Source organism: Pristiophorus japonicus, chromosome 2 (assembly GCF_044704955.1).
Source record: "Pristiophorus japonicus isolate sPriJap1 chromosome 2, sPriJap1.hap1, whole genome shotgun sequence".
NCBI classification, from domain to species: Eukaryota; Metazoa; Chordata; class Chondrichthyes; family Pristiophoridae; genus Pristiophorus; species Pristiophorus japonicus.
Genome location: NC_091978.1, coordinates 150,664,018 through 150,684,193, shown reverse-complemented (window position 1 = coordinate 150,684,193; position 20,176 = coordinate 150,664,018). Strand labels below are relative to the sequence as shown.

The 20,176-nt window shown below is 44.6% G+C and overlaps 1 protein-coding gene across 7 annotated transcripts in view; it reads left to right on the top strand.

The window, feature by feature from the left end:
• The window catches only part of exoc1 (exocyst complex component 1), a 136,508-nt gene that overhangs the window by 35,926 nt on the left and 80,406 nt on the right, over window positions 1-20,176 (top strand). For all 7 annotated transcript variants that reach the window (XM_070869931.1, XM_070869927.1, XM_070869916.1 and 4 more), the window contains 2 exons: window positions 10,583-10,770; window positions 12,902-13,129. In XM_070869931.1, coding sequence (XP_070726032.1) covers window positions 10,583-10,770; window positions 12,902-13,129 — 416 coding nt within the window. The remainder of the gene's footprint in view (window positions 1-10,582; window positions 10,771-12,901; window positions 13,130-20,176) is intronic.

The window sequence follows — 20,176 nt, the reverse complement described above, 5'->3', positions numbered from 1 at the left end:
GGGCTCCTTTCAGGCCTCAGCTGGCGACATTTGCGCTATCAGCATGCCACACATTGCTGCATTCGACAGATGACTGAAGCCCTTTGTGCACGCAGGCTGGACTTTATAAGCTTCTCTATGACCAGGGAGACATAGACTGAGAGGGCTCTAAGATTCTCGAGAATAGCAAACTTCCCAAGGTGCAGGGAGCAATAGACTGTACGCACATCACCATACGAGCACCTTTTCAGGATGCAGAGGTTTTTTGGAATTGAAAGGGCAACTCGTTGTCGACCACAAGCAAATAATCAAAGCAGTAAATGCAAAATTTCCAGACAGCATCCATGATGCGTGCACCTTGCGTGAGGGCACTGTAGCTGACCTGTTTAGCAGTCAGCCACAAGGTCAATGCTGGATGCTTGGTGACAAAGGATATGGTCTCGCCACCTGGCTGATGACCCCCCCCCGCGTAACACCCAGACAGAAGCCGAGAAGCGATACAACAAAAGTCACATAGCCGCACGCAACATCGTCGAAAAGGCAATTGGAGTGCTTTAGATGCCTGGATCACTCGGGAGGCGAGTTACAATACCACCCTGAGCAAGTAGCTCAATTCATGGTGGTGTGCTGCATGCTGCATAACTTGGCTATTAGGAGGGGTCAAGAATTGCCAGAAGGGACTGCCGGTCCACCTCAGGAGAGAGGAGAAGAGGAAGATGATGAGGTGGACGATGACCTCGGGGCAGACAATCAGGCTGATGTTGAAACCATGCCACTACTCCCCTCTAGACCACAGGAAAGGGCCCATGGTGGCTATATAGCTGCAAGACTGTTATGGAAGGGGCTCATAAATGAGCGCTTTGCTTGAAATAACGTTGGTGGTATTTACACAGCTTCAAGACTCAGCCATGATCTTATTGAATGGCGGAGCAGGCTTGAGGGGCTAGATGGCCTACTCCTGTTCCTAATTCTTATGTTCTTATGTTCTAAGACTGTTGTGTCTGCAACTCATACATGAATTATGTGCATTTTTTGGTGACAGTTACAGTTGATTTACGTTACGTTTAATGATCCCCTTTCATAGTATGGACTCGCCAGTGTTTAACATTAATAGCCATCTGAGAAAATGCACAACAATGTTATGTTAAATCATTTTTTTTAATGCTAACATGGATTTTTTTCTTATTCAAAAAAACATAAAAGAACACAACAGTACGCCCTCCCCACCCCCACACAAATTTAGAACATTTTAACAATAACAAATACAACAAGGGTTATAAAAAGCACCCCTCCCCCCCCCGACCCCCCAAACCATCCCAACATTGAAAAACTTGATGACAACAACAAACAATTTTTAACAGCCAACGTGTAACAACTCCCTCCCTCCCTATCTGCGGCCATGCCCCTCCTTTCCTCTCCACCCCGCCCCCCCGCCCCCCCCGGGTCTTTACCCCACCTCTTCCCTTTCCCCTACCAACTCCAAGCCACTTTGCCGCAGTGCTCCTCAAGCGCTTCTTCGTTGGCAGGGAGTGGGGGGGGGGGGGCGGTGGAAGGGATGACGGCAGATCCGTTATTTGGCCGAATGCTGGAGAGAAGGTTTCCGAGGAAACGTCCTCCGAGCCAGAAGCAACAGCTTCCTCCTGGCTCGCATGTGTCTCTTGCAATGGGGATGCAGCACCTTGGGGTGCAGTGCCAGATTCCGGGAACACTGATAGCCCTCTGGCACCAGTGTTCCTGGCTATTACCTCCCGGACCACCGCTGTCTGCGTCATTTTTTCGTTCATGTTCGTGGATAAGGTGGCCATCTGTTCAGATATTTCGCCCATTGCCTGGAGGAGCTGCTGACCTATTTCAACACTCCTCCTGGACAAATTGACCATGTCCATGCTCAGATCTGCCAATCGTGGAGCAGTCCTGCGCCGAACCCACCTTGGTGGGGTCGGCGCTGGCATGGAGTCCCTTGGGGTACCTTGCAGCAAAGTTCTTGGGCCTGCTACCTCCACGGTCGAGGAGGACATGACTGCAGGAGCACTGCAAGGTACTGGTGATGCTGCTGCAGGCTCCTCCTCCATCTCTTCACTGTCCTCAGTGGAGAGGATGACCTGCAGCATGATGGCGAGATTCGGGGCTCCTCACCGCCAGAAACACGATCCACCACTGCCGGATCGAAAGCTTGCCTCAGTTCAATTGGAAGGGCCTGCGCTCTTGGCTGATCTAGAAAACATAAATTAGTAATTAGAGGAGAAGGGGGTGCTAGAGTCACAGGGGAATGCAAACACTACACGCAGCATATGCACGAGAGCAGCACTACCTCGATAAAAAAATAATCACAGAGATCACATTTAATGAACATTATGACAGTAGAAAATCTGCATTACAATGATTTTCATGAGCTCATCATTAATTACATAACATTGCATCAATAAAATACATCACATCATCAATCATATTAAACGGATATGAGGAGGTATGGCATTAATTTACTTTACATCACGCAATGGTTTATACTTTACTCACGTGGCATGAGAACAGGTTCTGATGCTGCGCGGGTGGCCGACCGGTTGTGGATACCCACGAGTGCCAGCGCCCGTTCCTCAATATCGGTGAGTTCACAAAATACAGGTGGGCCGCCACTCGTGCGCTGCTCCTCGGCCCTATTCTTCGAAAGCTTCTTCTGCAAAAGGTGACAATGGCATGGCGTAGGATTATTGCGAGCTACTGTTACAGATACTGATACAACACATGGCACATTACTGACAGATGTTATTATTATTATTATTATTATTATTATTATGCTACACAACACACATGGTGGTCCACCGCAAACGTAGGTTTGGATTAAAAGATTACCGTTCTAACTGCAATACATCAGATTTGAATTTAAAATCATCATTGCCTTATCACACTTACAATTACAATTATATAAATATATATATTATATATAAATAAATGTAATACTCTTCCGGAACCAAGAAGGTCGTTCCAGCACTTGCGGCACTGATTGGCCTCACCGACCTCGTGTGTCGCCGACGACACCACTTCAGCGATCTCACCCCAGATTTTTTGGTAAACTTTTGGGGTTGGCTTCCCACGCCTACCCCGGGTCAATTGGGCCCAACGAGATTCAACCTCTTGGAGGAGGGCAGCATTGGCCTCATCCAAAAGATGCCTGGCTCTCTTTCTTCCACCCATTTCCTCTCCAACCTCACTCACATCATTGCCCTCACCAACCACCTCCACCTACACAGCATCAGCACGCACATAGAAACATAGAAAATAGGTGCAGGAGTAGGCCCTTCGAGCCTGCACCACCATTCAATAGGATCATGGCTGATCATGCCTTCAGTACTCCTTACCTGCTTTCTCTCCATATCCCTTGATCCCTTTAGCTGTAAGGGCCATATCTAACTCCCTCTTGAATATATCCAATGAACTGGCATCAACAACTCTCTGCGGCAGGGAATTCCACAGGCTGACAATTCTCTGAGTGAAGAAGTTTCTCCTCATCTCAGTCCTAAACGGCCTGCCCCTTATCCTAAGACTGTGTCCCCATGGTTCTGGACTTCCCCAACATCGGGAACATTCTTACCGCATCTAGCCTGTCCAGTCCAGTCAGAATCTTATATGTTTCTATGAGATCCCCTCTCAGCTTTCTAAACTCCAGTGTATGAAGGCCCAGTTGATCCAGTCTCTCCTCATATGTCAGTCCAGCCATCCCTGGAATCAGTCTGGTGAACCTCCGCTGCACTCCCTCAATAGCAAGAGCGTCCTTCCTCAGATTAGGAGACCAAAACTGAACACAATATTCCAGGTGGGGCCTCACCAAGGCCCTGTACAATTGCAGCAATTGTAAAGAGAAAAAGGTTAGTAAAGACAAATGTAGGTCCCCTGCAGTCAGAATCAGGGGAAGTCATAACGGGGAACAAAGAAATGGCGGACCAATTGAACAAGTACTTTGGTTCGGTATTCACGAAGGAGGACACGAACAACCTTCCGGTTATAAAAGGGGTCGGGGGGTCTAGTAAGGAGGAGGAACTGAGGGAAATCCTTATTAGCCGGGAAATTGTGTTGGGGAAATTGATGGGATTGAAGGCCGATAAATCCCCAGGGCCTGATGGACTGCATCCCAGAGTACTTAAGGAGGTGGCCTTGGAAATAGTGGATGCGTTGACAGTCATTTTCCAACATTCCATTGACTCTGGATCAGTTCCTATGGAGTGGAGGGTAGCCAATGTAACCCCACTTTTTAAAAAAGGAGGGAGAGAGAAAACAGGGAATTATAGATCGGTCAGCCTGACATCGGTAGTGGGTAAAATGATGGAATCAATTATTAAGGATGTCATAGCAGTGCATTTGGAAAGAGGTGACATGATAGGTCCAAGTCAGCATGGATTTGTGAAAGGGAAATCATGCTTGACAAATCTTCTGGAATTTTTTGAGGATGTTTCCAGTAGAGTGGATAAGGGAGAACCAGTTGATGTGGTATATTTGGACTTTCAGAAGGCGTTCGACAAGGTCCCACACAAGAGATTGATGTGCAAAGTTAGAGCACATGGGATTGGGGGTAGTGTACTGACATGGATTGAGAACTGGTTGTCAGACAGGAAGCAAAGAGTAGGAGTAAATGGGTACTTTTCAGAATGGCAGGCAGTGACTAGTGGGGTACCGCAAGGTTCTGTGCTGGGGCCCCAGCTGTTTACACTGTACATTAATGATTTAGATGAGGGGATTAAATGTAGTATCTCCAAATTTGCGGATGACACTAAGTTGGGTGGCAGTGTGAGCTGCGAGGAGGATGCTGTGAGGCTGCAGAGCGACTTGGATAGGTTAGGTGAGTGGGCAAATGCATGGCAGATGAAGTATAATGTGGATAAATGTGAGGTTATCCACTTTGGTGGTAAAAACAGAGAGACAGACTATTATCTGAATGGTGACAGATTAGGAAAAGGGGAGGTGCAAAGAGACCTGGGTGTCATGGTACATCAGTCATTGAAGGTTGGCATGCAGGTGCAGCAGGCGGTTAAGAAAGCAAATGGCATGTTGGCCTTCATAGCAAGGGGATTTGAGTACAGGGGCAGGGAGGTGTTGCTACAGTTGTACAGGGCATTGGTGAGGCCACACCTGGAGTATTGTGTACAGTTTTGGTCTCCTAACCTGAGGAAGGACATTCTTGGTATTGAGGGAGTGCAGCGAAGGTTCACCAGACTGATTCCCGGGATGGCGGGACTGACCTATCAAGAAAGACTGGATCAACTGGGCTTGTATTCACTGGAGTTCAGAAGAATGAGAGGGGACCTCATAGAAACATATAAAATTCTGACGGGGTTAGACAGGTTAGATGCAGGAAGAATGTTCCCAATGTTGGGGAAGTCCAGAACCAGGGGTCACAGTCTAAGGATAAGGGGTAAGCCATTTAGGACCGAGATGCGGAGGAACTTCTTCACCCAGAGAGTGGTGAACCTGTGGAATTCTCTACCACAGAAAGTTGTTGAGGCCAATTCACTAAATATATTCAAAAAGGAGTTAGATGAGGTCCTTACTGCTAGGGGGATCAAGGGGTATGGCGAGAAAGCAGGAATGGGGTACTGAAGTTGAATGTTCAGCCATGAACTCATTGAATGGCGGTGCAGGCTAGAAGGGCCGAATGGCCTACTCCTGCACCTATTTTCTATGTTTCTATGTTTCCGTGCTCCTCTACTCAAATCCCCTTGCTATGAAGGCCAACATACCATTTGCCTTCTTCACCGCCTGCTGTACCTGCATGCCAACTTTCAATGACTGATGAACCATGACACCCAGGTCTCGCTGCACCTCCCCTTTTCCTAATCTGCCGCCATTCAGATAATATTCTGCCATCGTGTTTTTGCCCCCAAAGTGGATAACCTCACATTTATCCACATTATACTGCATCTGCCATGTATTTGCCCACTTGCCTAACCTGTCCAATTCACCCTGCAGCCTCTTAGTGTCCTCCTCATAGCTCACACCGCCACCAAGTTTAGTGTCATCTGCAAACTTGGAGATATTACACTCAATTCCTTCATCTAAATCATTAATATATATTGTAAAGAGCTGGGGTCCCAGCACTGAACCATCCGGACCCAACTAGTCACTGCCTGCTATTCTGAAAAGGACCTGTTTATCCCGACTCTCTGCTTCCTGTCTGCCAACCAGTTCTCTATCCACATCAGTACATTACCCCCAATACCATGTGATTTGATTATGCACACCAATCTCCTGTGTGGGACCTTGTCAAAAGCCTTTTGAAAATCGAAATACACCACATCCACTGGTTCTCCCTTGTCCACTCTACTAGTTACATCGTCAAAAAATTCCAGATGATTTGTCAAGCATGATTTCCCTTTCATAAATCTATGCTGACTTGGACCAATCCTATCACTGCTCTCCAAATGCACTGCTATTTCGTCCTTATTGATTGATTCCAACATTTTCTCCACCACTGATGTCCGGCTAACCGGTCGGTCTATAATTACCCGTTTTCTCTCCCTCCTTTTTTAAAAAGTGGTGTTACATTAGCAACCCTCCAGTCCATAGGAACTGATCCAGAGTCGATAGACATTGGTTCCGGTCCTGCCCAGGTGCAGACCGTCCGGTTTGTACTGGTCCCACCTCCCCCAGAACCGATTCCAATGCCCCAGGAATTTGAATCCCTCACTTCTGCACCACTGCTCAAGCCACGTATTCATCTGAGCTATCCTGCGATTCCTACTCTGAGTAGCACGTGGCACTGGTAGCAATCCTGAGATTACTACCTTTGAGGTCCTACTTTTTAATTTAATTCCTAGTTCCCTAAATTAGTCTCGTAGGACCTCATCCCATTTTTTACCTATATCGTTGGTACCTATATGTACCACGACAACTGGCTGTTCATCCTCCCTTTTCAGAATGTCCTGCACCCGCTCCGAGGCATCCTTGACCCTTGCACCAGGGAGGCAACATACCATCCTGGAGTCTCGGTTGCGGCCGCAGAAACGCCTATCTATTCCCCTTACAATTGAATCCCCTATCACTAAAGCTCTCCCACTCTTTTTCCTGTGTAGCAGAGCCACCCACGGTGCCATGGACTTGGCTGCTGCTGCTCTCCCCGATGAGTCATACCCCTCAACAGTACCCAAAACGGTGTATCTGTTTTGCAGGGGGATGACCGCAGGGGACCCCTGCACTACCTTCCTTGCACTGCTCTTCCTGTTGGTCTTCCATTCCCTATCTGGCTGTGTACCTTTCTCCTGCGGTAAGACCATCGCACTTAAACATGCTATTCACGTCATTCTCAGCATCGTGGATGCTCCAGAGTAAATCCACCAGCAGCTCCAGTTTCGCAATTTTATAGGCCTCACTAGCGCCACAAACTCCCACCTCTCGGCTGCCGCTGGGCCTTTTATAGGCCTCACCAACGCCACGAACTCCCACCTCCTCCATCCTCTCCATTCTTTTGTTTTTTCTGTTAGATATGTATACTATATATTATACATATATTCACTCACTAACTGTAGATAATTAAAAAAAAACTCTAAATATAAGTCATCTCTACTACAATCCCCACAAGCTTTCTCCTCTACTTCTCCCTCTCTCTCTCTCTCTCTCTCCTTCTCTATGTTCTGTGCATGTGCCGATGACCCCTGACCTCCTGAAATGCGGGAAAAAACCGTTGCTGTGGACGCCGGCGTTTTAAGACAGAAAAAAAACGCTAATGCCCATTTCACATCGCTCCTGCTAATGCCCAAATTATAAAGTGGAAACTAGCGGGTTTGAAAATGGGCGATATTCCGGTGATCTCAAAAACCAATATAAACACTAACGCTGGAAATATCGGCCACTTTTGTGCGATCTGGACCATAATGGAAACTCTAGCCCATAGTATTTTCTGTGACACTTACTTGCAGTTTTAGCACAATTTCCGAACTTGAATTTTAAACCACTGATTTGAATGAATATCATCCTTTACTGTGGCCATTATGTCGAGCATTAACTTTATTCATCGCCTTTAGTGAGATGGAAAGAGGATTCTTTTATTAAAAAGGATTATAGACTAGATTAAAGATTTTTGGTAAACATTTTTTTTCAAAAGAAGATTTACTCTAGCCATTTACATCAACTAGTTTTAAAAAATATATAAAAATATATCTTAATCAAGAATTAATAATACTTTTAAAAAAGCAGAGATTTAAACTATGATCTTTCTATTTTGAAGCAAAAACTATTTGGACTGTATATTGGAAAATGTCTTTATACTTAATGCACAGAAGTCCACAACAAAGCTTAATGTCTTGTGATCCTTATTTTCCATTCTAGCCCTCGTTGGAATTTGATCACTTATTTAAACCACGGAGTACAACGTGATCATATGTTGTGAATTGCTTTTTAGTTTTCTCTCAGTAGGCCTTAATGAAATTTGCAAAACAAGGTACTAATGAAGACAGGATTACTTAACCCTGTAGTCTTTAAAGTACACACACTTTTCCTGACATATAACGTGCATGTGTGATTAATATTGCAATATAGAAATGTACAGAACACTTATTAATTAACATAATTCCTGGAATAAGCAACATTCTTGCATTTCATTCATACTTATTTATCACTCTGCTGTGTATACTTCGTATATTAAGAAAATATGATAATTTCCAGTCGTGCTGGGTAAGTTTCTAATCCTATTCAGCAGGCTACCGATGGATTTTGAGGGTTAACTGAATTATGAAGATAATGGGCTGGAATTTGATGAAAAACCGCCACCGTCAGTATACCACCCTCAAAAATGCTAAGATTATTAAATTAAGGCCAGCGGAAAATTAATCAAAAAATGAGGGAAAAATCTGCCCGGTGGGAAAAATTGGCGTTGTACGTCGATTCTCGGCAGAAAACCTGAGCCTCATCAAATTTAGACCGAGGCTGCAAGTTGGGCCGAGGGAGGGGGTAAAAACACACACAATATTTTTTAATAAAACAAAAAATAAAAAATTGGAAAACGTACTCAGGACCCTTTTCCACTGAATTGCTGTAAAAGAATTTAAAAAAAACTTTAATTTACCTTATCTTGAAGGGTTTCATACCTGCCGCCCAGCTCCGGCTGGTTTCTCGTTGGTGATTTTTTTTCTGCTCACTACGGGTAACCGCTGTGACCAAACTTGAGCGTTGTTTTCGGCAGTGCACGCCGTCGGTCCACTCCCCAGTGGTATTTCGAAACCACCAGCGGAACACTTTGACCAAACTAGCACCGGGGTGGTTTTCCGCCGAAAAACCTGGCGGAAATGCTCACCATATTCCAGTCCAATGTGTTGGATTGATCAGTTATGTTGCTGGTTACAGTGGAATTTTGGATCCAAATATGTCCAAAGAAAATAATCATGTAATAATTTTGAATATAAAATAGTTATTAGTTTATTGAATTAAAGGAAAACTGATACAGTTGAGGCCTTCAATTTTTTGCATTATTATTTAGTATATCTATTGATTGTTGTTGCAATAATAAGATGGTGTGTGGAATAATTGATGGCAATATGATTTTCTCCTCTCAATGGACTTATTAGGAAATTCCTATTTAGTACTTTGAAAGTTTACATCGTGTTAGTAATAGTAGCTACAGAGTATTACACTCTATTTCAGGAGCTGCATCTTTGTAATAGTCTTAATTGATATTTAACTCTGAAACCTGGTATATGGTTCACAGGTTCTGCTGGCCCATAAGTACTTTGCTCAAGTTGTCATTCTGTATCTGTGAGCCTTGACTGTGATTGTTAGCAAGATATTTCCATTGTGGGGGCCATTGCAGCTGAGCCTGAACTCACATACTTTCAGAAGGGGTTGTTGGATAGAAACCAGGTGTGGGAACCCTGATCAATATTTCTCATAACTAAACTAGCGACACTGAAGCCAACTGTAACCCCCCACCATTGCCCCAGCTGAGATCGGCTAACCTAGAGATCGGCTGACCAGGATTACACCAGGAATTTTACTGGCCTCTATGACTCAACAACACTGAATAAACTCAGCCATCAGGATAGTTGCATACTTGATCAGTTGCAGTGCAAGGATCAAAGTTACATCTTTAAACCTGTTAAGTTAATATATAAAGTATGTAATGTTCATGAAAATCACAGAATGGTTACAGCGCAGAAGGAGGCCATTCGGCCTGGCGAGCCTGTGCCCATTCTGCAAGAGCACTTGAGCTAGTCCCATTCCCCCGCCCTTTCCCCATAGCTCTGCAAATCATAATGGATGTCTGCAAACTTAGCTATGATCTTCTGCAGTATTTATATATTAAGCACAGACACAAAACTGCCACCTTGCTTAAAAACACGCACACATACACATGGAAAGCTATCAGACAACACTTGTTTTTAACAATTTCTGTGAAGCCAGTAACTAGTAAGTCATTTTAAATTTGAGTGCTTTTCAGTGTAGTCATTCCACTATTTCTTCACTTCCCTTATTGGTTCTCTACTATCTTTTAAATGTTATTTTAAAGGTACCAAATATGTTCACCAGTTAAATAATTTGTGCCTTGCTACCACAGTACATATTTTTAATCATATTGTAACATTCTGAAGTTTAATCAAGCACCATTTTACAAATTTCTCCAAAGAGTCTGTTCCGAGTGGTGAAAATCAGAGTGTGGCTGGTGGAGATGAGGAATCCTTGGATGAATACCAGGAGTTGAATGCAAGAGAAGAACAGGATATTGAGATAATGATGGATGGCTGTGAATATGCCGTCTCAAATGCTGAAGCTTTTGCAGAAAAGTTATCTAGAGAATTGCAGGTGCTGGATGGGGTGAGTATTAGAATATGAAAAGGGGGAACTGTTTTCCATATAGGGAAGATGAGTTGTTCTGAAATTAAGTGACTACAACCCGTCCTATGTCAAGTTCTGCCCATATATTTGATATCTGGTAAATTGTAAATCACATGTTTGCTTAGTTTTTGGATCATTGAATCATTTCGGATGATTAAAGAACAATGTTGATTACTGGCTGTGACAAATATGTTTTGGTTTGGTGGCTGCCCCTTTAAAGCTCAGTCATTGTGCAGAGATTTAATAGCCATCTATTAAATGTTTTAGTTATCACGTTTAAACACTTCCCTACAGTGGATGCCTTCTGAACTTCAAAAATGGAACTCACCACAAATAGGTCCACAGCAGTGCTCTCCGAGGTGTTCCTTTCTGTCAGCAGCCACTGGGTGGTCAGAGTGCGATGTGTAACAAACCCCGACAACTGCCATCATTTAAATGTGCTAGGTGATGCTGCAATGGCCATGGATGTCTGCCCTATTGAAGCCAGAGGAAGATCTTGCCAGCATATTTTGTGGCAGGGATCTACTATTGGGTCCACCAGATTGTCCCCCATTAGCAAATATCCAAACTCCAGGATGTCTTGGTAACTTTTCCGGGATGTACGAGATTGTTTGGTTTGACTCAAGGCTATTGGAAAGTCATGAGAAAGACAATGCTTGAAATTTCAGCAAAGCAACCAGTGACAGTTTGAAAAAGTTCTGATTGTTTCACTTTTCTTCCAGGAATTTTAAACTCTGTGTATTTTAAAAGTCATTTATGAAAGATTAAATTAGTTGTGAAAGTTACAATTTTTTTTATTGTTTTATCCACTACGAGATAGATAAAAGACTTTTAGTTGTAACTATGAACCCAAATTTGGCCAGTACAGATTTCTGGCGCACTCACCAGAGATGCGCCGCTTTTGTAGAACTCCAAAGGCGCCAAAAGTCTTCGGGCCGAGTTTGGCCGCTCCCCAGCTTCTCCTCGATGGTGGCAACTGGATTTGGGGGCGGAGCCAGGTCCCGGCACTGAAAACCGTTCCGGGACCTCTGCACATGCACGCTAGAGTGTGCACGCATGCGTAGTAGCTCCTCACCCCCAGAATCTGAGTGTGTGCTGCAGGCTGTGTGGGAGGGGCCGAAGCGTGCCGCCCCTATCCCTGGCCGAATGGGTTCCCTCATCGGCGGCCCGCTGCCTTCCCAGGCTGTGTTTTGGTAGGACTTCTATTTTTTATTTGTTATTGATTGATTGATTGCTTATTACTTTGGTCTTGGTGCTTTAGGTGCATGGTTCCTTCTATTTTTTATTAATTAATTGCTTACTACTTTTTGTGCTTTGTTTAGTGCTTTGTAAGTCTTGGTGCTCGGTGCAGGTCCTCTCAGCTTCCTTGTATTTTTTATTATTGAATACTTATTTTTGTGCTTTGTTTAGTGTTTGGTGCTTTAGAATGTACTTGCCTGCGCTGATCTCTTAACTCTCTGCAAGGGTTTTCTGTGCGGCCACAAGTGGCCACATATGCTGGCCTAAGTTAGTTTGGACCAACTATTAGCTGTCCAGACTGGCTTAAATGGCCAAAACAGGCATAGGTGGCTGGTAACGCCCCCTTTTGGAAAAAAAAATCAACTTAAAAAAAATCCTAACTAACTCACTTACACTGGCACAAATTAAATGTGCAGAATGGGGATTTTTAAGATACTCCAGAAAAATCAAGTTGCTCCAAAAAAAAACAGAGCAACTCCTGGCCAAATTTGGGCCCATTATAACTATTATATAATTGTTATTTTATTCACATTATTTGTATCATATATTTCCTTCATATTTGAAATATTAGATGAGATCCGATGTGATTCTCTACCACTTTCAAAGATTGAAATGGGATCTTTTGGAGGTATAAGAGGGCAATACCTGAAAGCATTTACTGAACAGAGCTTGCTATTTGTTTCCTCGGGTAGCTTACTGAAAACTTAACTAGATTTGAAGGGAAAGATAGATCAAAGGTTTGGAGAGTTGGGATTCGCCAGTGAGAGTGATTTAAGAAACAAGCGCTAAAATAATCTACGGTAACCGAATTAAAAGGATGCAGCAATGGCATATAGTATTTTGTCTAACTTGGAAATTGTCTCACCATCAGGCCAACATCCAATCGATTATGGCTTCGGAAAAGCAGGTGAACATTCTAATGCAGCTGCTGGATGAAGCACTTAAAGAAGTGGATGAGATTGAACATAAACTGAGCAGCTATGAAGAGATGCTACAGAGTGTAAAGGAGCAGATGGATCATATCTCCCAAAGCAATGACCTCATACAGCTCAGTAACACTAACAATATGAAGCTCCTGGAGGAAATAGAATTTCTAGTGGTATGTCTGATGTTCTTTCTCCCCACCCCCTCCCTTTCTCATAATGAATTATTGTTAGTTGCTCATTATCATCATAAGCGGTCCCTCGAATGAGGATGATTTGCTTCCACACCAAAAGGGATGAGTTCACAGATGTTTCAATGAAGGACCCAATATTCCAATCCTGAACTCCAAGGGTGGAAGATGGCTGTGCGTGGATTTTTTTTTAACGTGTGGTGTCCGTTGCACTTCAGCCACCACCCGGGCTTGACAGAGCTAGGCCTTTATGCAGTGGCAAGGGTTAACCAGGACAATTGAAGACCTGCATGGACCTAGTGTGCACACACACTGCAGTGTGGGCTGGCCCGTGCTGCACTTGGGGTCCTCTGCTCTTCTGGGCCCCATTGGTTGCTGAGTTAATGTTGAATGCACCTACCTCTACAATTCGATTCTAGAATTTGAAATCATGTACTTAAGATGCACATGCTAATCAATCACCCATGGCATTGTACTTGGGAAGTCGAGACTAAGTGTAGTCCTGGCAGGATTCGAAGCCAGGTTATATTTGCACCATTTCATCAAGTTATACATTTTGCATTTATCTTTATTTTTATGTAATTCCATTACAAATAGGTGCTGCAGCAGGTCTGATGGAGAGACGGTATAATTACAATGTGACAAGTTTACATAGGCAGTTTCCATTATAATTATGGACATAAGAATTTCTAATGCAATAAGTTGGTAGATGTAAGATTTTTAACGTATTATTACTCAATTTCTGTGGCATTGCATATAGAGAAAGACCAAGTATAGTCTTCAAGTGAAGCAACGTTAGAGGGTGCTGGTTAAACCAGAGTGTTGCAGGTGGATTTTAGTCCTCATTTTAAAGTCATACATTCTGTCCTTATTTTCATATTACCATTATAAAATCCTATGTCCACATTTATAATGGATAGTGCCCATAATAAATTGTTATGCTGTAATTGCACTTCCACTGGTGGGAGGGGAACATTTCAGCATAACAAGTTTCCATAGGTAGTTTACATTATAAATGTGGATAGAAGAATTTAATGGAAAAGTTGATGGGAAGCGTATGCAGGTATAAAATTTTAAATATATAACGAGTTTATTTCTGGTGACATTGTACATAGCAAGTCCGAGTGTGGTATTGTCTTGCATGTGTCATGAGGTAACATTAAAGGCATTACATTGAAAATACAAGGGGTATTTTTAACAATTATTTATTGAGGTTGGTACCTCAGGATCCTATTGAATGCAAACTTCAGCCTGGACACAGTTCTTTGGGAATGTGCCAAAGACTGAAGGATGCTTCGGTATTTCTAATGTTTCTTCATTGTCAGCAAAATCTCAACATAAATTAAGCACATGGCATATAAAGCATGGTTCAAAATTCCTAAGCATGCAGTGGAAGGACATCCTCATTTTCAAGATTTTAGAGAGGGTGCAGAAGAGATTTACTGGAATTGTACCAGGCATGAAGGACTTCAGTTGTGTGGAGAAGCTGGGGGTTGTTCTCCTTTGAGCAGAAAAAGATTAAGAGGAGATTTGGTAGAGGTGTTCAAAATCATGGACAGTTTTGATAGAGTAAATAATGAGAAAGTGTTTCCAGTGGCAAAAGAGTCGGTAAGTAGAGGATACAGATTTAAGGTGATTGGCAAAAGTACCAGAGGCGACATGAGGAAACATTATTTTGCACAGCGAGTGGTTGTGATCTGAAATCATCATCATAGGCAGTCCCTCGGAGTTGAGGATGACATGCTTCCACACTAAAAATGAGTTCTAAGGTGACTGAAGAGTCCAATGCGGGACCTACAGTCTCTGTCACAGGTGGGGCAGACAGTGGTTGAAGGAACTGGTAGGTCGGGTGCCTCAGTTGCCGTGCGCTCCTTCCGCTGTAAGCGCTTGGCTTCAGCTTTCTCTCAACTAAGAGATTCGAGGTGTTCAGTGCACTCCTGGATGCTTTTCCTCCACTTTGGCGGTCTTGGGCTAGAGATTCCCAGGTTTCAGTGGGGATGTTACATTTCTTCAAGGAAGCTTTGAGGGTGTCCTTGAAGTGTTTCCTCTGTCCAGCTGGGGCTTGCTTGCCGTGTTGGAGCTCCAAGTAGAGCTCTTGTTTTGGGAGTCTCATGTCAGGCATGCGGACGATGTGGTGATGGAAGCAGATTCAATAGCAACTTTCAAAATGGAATTGGATAAATACTTGAAGGGAAATAATTTGCAGGGATATGGGGAAAGAGCAGGGGATTGGGATTAGTTGTATAGCTTCACCAAAGAGCCGACACAGGCACGATGGCCCGAATGGCCTCCTATGATTCAGGACCAAATTGTGAGCTGGATTAATGGCAAAAAGTTGAAGCAGCTGCTATTTGCAGCTGATCAGAGAGCCAGCATGGATTTGGGACAGGTAGGAAACCAAGGAATTATAGACCAGTAAGCGTAACATCTCTTGTTGGAAAATGACTAGAGTCAATAGTTAAGGATGGAGTAACTGAACACCTTGAAAATTTTCAGCTGATCAGAAAGAACCAGCATGGATTTGTAACGGCTAGGTCATGCTAAACTTGATTGAATTTTTTGAAGAGGTGACGAAAGTACTTGACAGAGGAATGTCTATGGATGTTATTTATCTGGACTTCCAGAAGGCAGTTGATAAAGTTCCTCATAAGAGACTGTTAATTAAAGCTGAAGCCATGGAATTGAAGGCAAATTATTGACCTGATTAGGAAATTGGCTGAGACCAAGAGTAGGGATAATGGCTAGGTACTCTAATTAGCAGGATGTAACCAGTGGTGTGTCACAGGGTTCTGTATTGGGCCCTCAACTAGTCACAGTATTTATCAGTGACTTAAATGATGGGATATAATGCCACATATCCAAATTTGCCGATGACACAAAGATAGGCAGCATTGTAGGCAGTGTAGATGGAAGCATAAAATTACAAATTGATAGATTAAGTGATTGGGCAAAACTGGCAAATGAATTTCAATGTAGGCAAATGTGAGATCATCCACTTTGGATCGAAAAAGGATAGAACAGGAGACTTTATAAATGGTGAAAAGCTAAAAACAGTGAAGGTCTAAAGAAACTTGGGGGTTCAGATACATAGATCATTAAATTGTCATGAACAGATACACAAAATAATCAAAAAAACTAATGAAATGCGAGCTTTTATATCTAGAGAACTAGCATACAAGGGGGTAGAAGTTATACTGCAGCTATACAAAGACCTGGTTGGACCACACCTGGAGTATTGGGCACCACACTTAAGGAAGGATATATTGATCTTGGAGGGAGTGCAGAATGATACCCGGACTCCAGGGGTTAAATTACAAGGATAGATTACGCAAATTAGTGCTGTATTCTCTAGAATTTAGAAAATTAAGGAGCGATTTGACCGAAGTTTTCAAGATATTAAAGGCAACATATAGGGTAGATAGAGAGAAATGATTTCCACTGGTCGAGGATTAGGGGGCATAGTCCAAAAATTAGAGCCAGACCGTTCAGGAGTGAAATTAGGAAATACTTCTACACACACACGGTGGTAGAAGTTTGGAACTCTCTTCTGCAAATGGCAATTGATGCTAGATCAATTATTAATTTTAAATCTATGATTGATAGATTTTTGTTAACCAAATGTATTAAGGGATATGGACCAACAGCATTGAATGGCAGAACAGGCTCGATATGCTAAATGGCCTACTTCTGTTCCTATGTTCCTTTGAACAGAAACCCTAAAGGCAGGTGCAAATTTCCAAGTAGCCTGATTTGGAGCTTCTTAACATAAGAACATAAGAAATAGGAGCTGGAGTAGGCCATACGACCCCTCGAGCCTGCTCCGCCATTTAAGACGATCATGGCGGATCCAATTATGGACTCTGGTCCACTTCCCTGCCCGCTGCCCATAACCCCTCACTCATTGCTTTTCCTCCCATCTTTGTATTGTCAGAAAACTTGGCTACGTTACACTCGGTCCCTTCTTCCAAGTCGTTAATATTGATTGTAAATATTGTGTTCCTAACACAGATGAGACTGCACACATGGAGGATAAAGTAACAGTGACCTCAGTCTTTATTAAGACACTCCAGAGTGAGGAACAGACCTTAGAGGCCGGCTTATATACAGTGCTCCCAAGGAATGCTGGGATCCCTTGGCACTCTCTGGTGGCAGAACATGGTGGTGCATGCTTTACAGATACACAACATCACTTCCCCCCCCCCCCCCCCCCCCCCCACCCCAAAGTCAAAGTGAAAACTATTTACAAGGTGAGGCGCTCTGGAGCCTTTCTTTCCCTGGTGGACCGCCTCGATACAAATGTCTGTTCTGGTGTGTTGGCTATGCCCTTGCTGGGCTGGCGTGTTGTTGGCCCTGCAGGGCTGCTGGGTGAGTCTGGCATTGCTATGCTGTTGGGTGTGATGGGTTCGATTTCCTGGTCCGGGGTGGTGTCGTTGATTCTTTGGGTGTGTGTTGTGGGCTCGAAAAAGGTGGTGTCTGCTGTGGGTTGTTCAGGGCAGTCTGTGAACCGCAGCCTCGTTTGGTCCAGGTGCTTTCTGCAAATTTGTCCATTGTCTAGTTTGACTACAAACACCCGACTCCCTTCTTTAGCTATCACCGTGCCCGCGATCCATTTGGGACCATGTCCATAGTTTAGCACATACACAGGGTCATTCAGATCAATTTCCCGTGACACAGTAGCGCGACCATTGTTTACATTTTGTTGCTGTCGTTTTGTTGACTCGTTTAAGGCTCTATTTGATTGTTTGTACTGCCCGCCCTGCCTGCCCATTGGAGGCTGGTTTAAACGGGGCCGAGGTGACATGTTTGATCCCATTGCGGGTCATGAATTCTTTAAATTCGGCACTGGTGAAACGTGGACCGTTGTCACTGACCAGTATGTCAGGCAGGCCGTGGGTGGCAAACATGGCCTCAGGCTTTCAATGGTGGCGGTGGCAGTGCTTCCCGACATTATTTCACATTCAATCCATTTTGAAAAAGCATCCACCACCATCAAGAACATTTTACTGAGAAACAGGCCCGCATAGTCGACATGGATCCTTGACCATGTCTGGAGGGCCAGGACCACAAACTTAGTGGTGCCTCTCTGGGCGCGTTGCTCAACTGAGCACACACGCTGCATTGCCGTACACAGGACTCTCTAAGTCAGAGTCGATACCGGGCCACCACACGTGGGATCTGGCTATCGCTTTCATCATTACTCTACCTGGGTGTGTGCTGTGGAGATCCGAGATGAACGTCTCCCTGCCCTTTTGGGGTAGCACTACGCGGTTACCCCACAACAGGCAGTCTGCCTGAATGGAAAGCTCATCCTTTCGCCACTGAAACGGCTTGATTAGCTCTTGCATTTCAACGGAGATGCTGGCCCAGCTCCCATGCAGTACACAGTTTTTTTACTAGGGACAGCAGAGGATCTTGGCTGGTCCAAGTCCTAATCGGGCCGTGACAGGTGATTTATCATTTTCAAACGCTTCCATGACCATCAACAAGTCTGCGGGCTGCGCCACCATCAACAAGTTTGCAGGCTGCGCCATTTCCACCCCCGTGGTGGGCAATGGTAGCCGACTGAGAGCATCCACACAGTTCTTGGTGCCTGGCCTGTGGCGGATGGTATAGTTATACGCTGATAGCGTGAGTGCCCACCTTTGTATGCGGGCTGAGGCATTAGTATTTAACCCCTTGTTTTCAGCGAACAGGGATATGAGGGACTTGTGATCGGTTTCCAGCTCAAATTTGAGGCCAAACAGGTACTGATGCATTTTCTTTACCCCGAACACACACGCTAATGCCTCTTTCTCAATCATGCTGTAGCCCCTCTCGGCCTTAGACAAACTCTTGGAGGCATAGGCGACAGGTTGCAACTTCCCCGCAACGTTAGCTTGTTGTAATGCACACGCAACTCCGTACAACGACGCATCACATGCTAGCACAAGTCTTTTACACGGGTTATACAGTACAAGCAGCTTGTTGGAGCATAAAATGTTTCTGGCTTTCTCAAAGGCAATTACTTGTTTTTTTTTCCCATACCCACTTCTCACCTTTGCGCAATAAGGGGCTCTAAGAGGGTGTAGGGGCTCTAAGAGGGTGCTTAACCCCGGTAGGAAGGTACCAAAATAGTTGAGGAGTCCCAGGAACGACCGCAGCTCCATGACGTTCTGTGGCCTGGGCGCGTTCCTGATAGCCTCTGTCTTGACGTCTGTGGGCCGAATGCCATCTGCTGTGATCTTTCTCCCCAAAAACTCCACTTCAGCTGCAGCCCTACGCGATCCAGTCACTGGAGGACCTCCTTCCAGGTTTTGTAGGTGCTCAACGGTGTCCCGACCGTGATCAATATATCGTCCTGAAAAACCACCGTGCATGGTACCGACTTGAGTAGGCTCTCCATGTTTCTCTGGAAGATCACTGCCGCCGACCGAATTCCAAACTGGCATCTGTTGTAGATGAACATTCCCTTGTGCGTGTTGATGCAGGTGAGGCCCTTCGAAGACTCCTCCAGCTCCTGCGTCATGTAGGTCGAAGTCAGGTTGAGCTTGGTGAATGTCTTGCCTCCTGCCAGCGTCGCAAATAGGTCATCTGCCTTAGCTAGCGGGTATTGGTCCTGTAGTGAGAAACGATTAATAGTTACTTTATAATCACCGCAAATCCTGACTGTGCCATCACTTTTGAGCACTGGAACAATTAGGCTGGCCTACTCGCTGAGTTCCACTGGGGAGATGATGCCCTCGCGTTGCAGCCTGTCCAGCTCGATTTCCACACTCTCCCTCATCATGTGAGGTACCGCTCGCGTCTTGTGGTAAATGGGTCGTGGTTCTGGGACCAAGTGGATCCGCACCTTCGCCCCGGAAAAGTTTCCAATGCCTGGCTCAAAAAGGGAAGGAAATTTGTTAAGAACTTGGGTACATGAGGCCTCATTGACATGTGATAGCGCTCGGATGTCATCCCAGTTCCAGCAGATTTTGCCCAGCCAGCTCCTTCCAAGCAGTGTGGGGCCATCGCCCGGGACAATCCAGAGTGGCAGTTCGTGCACCGTGCACT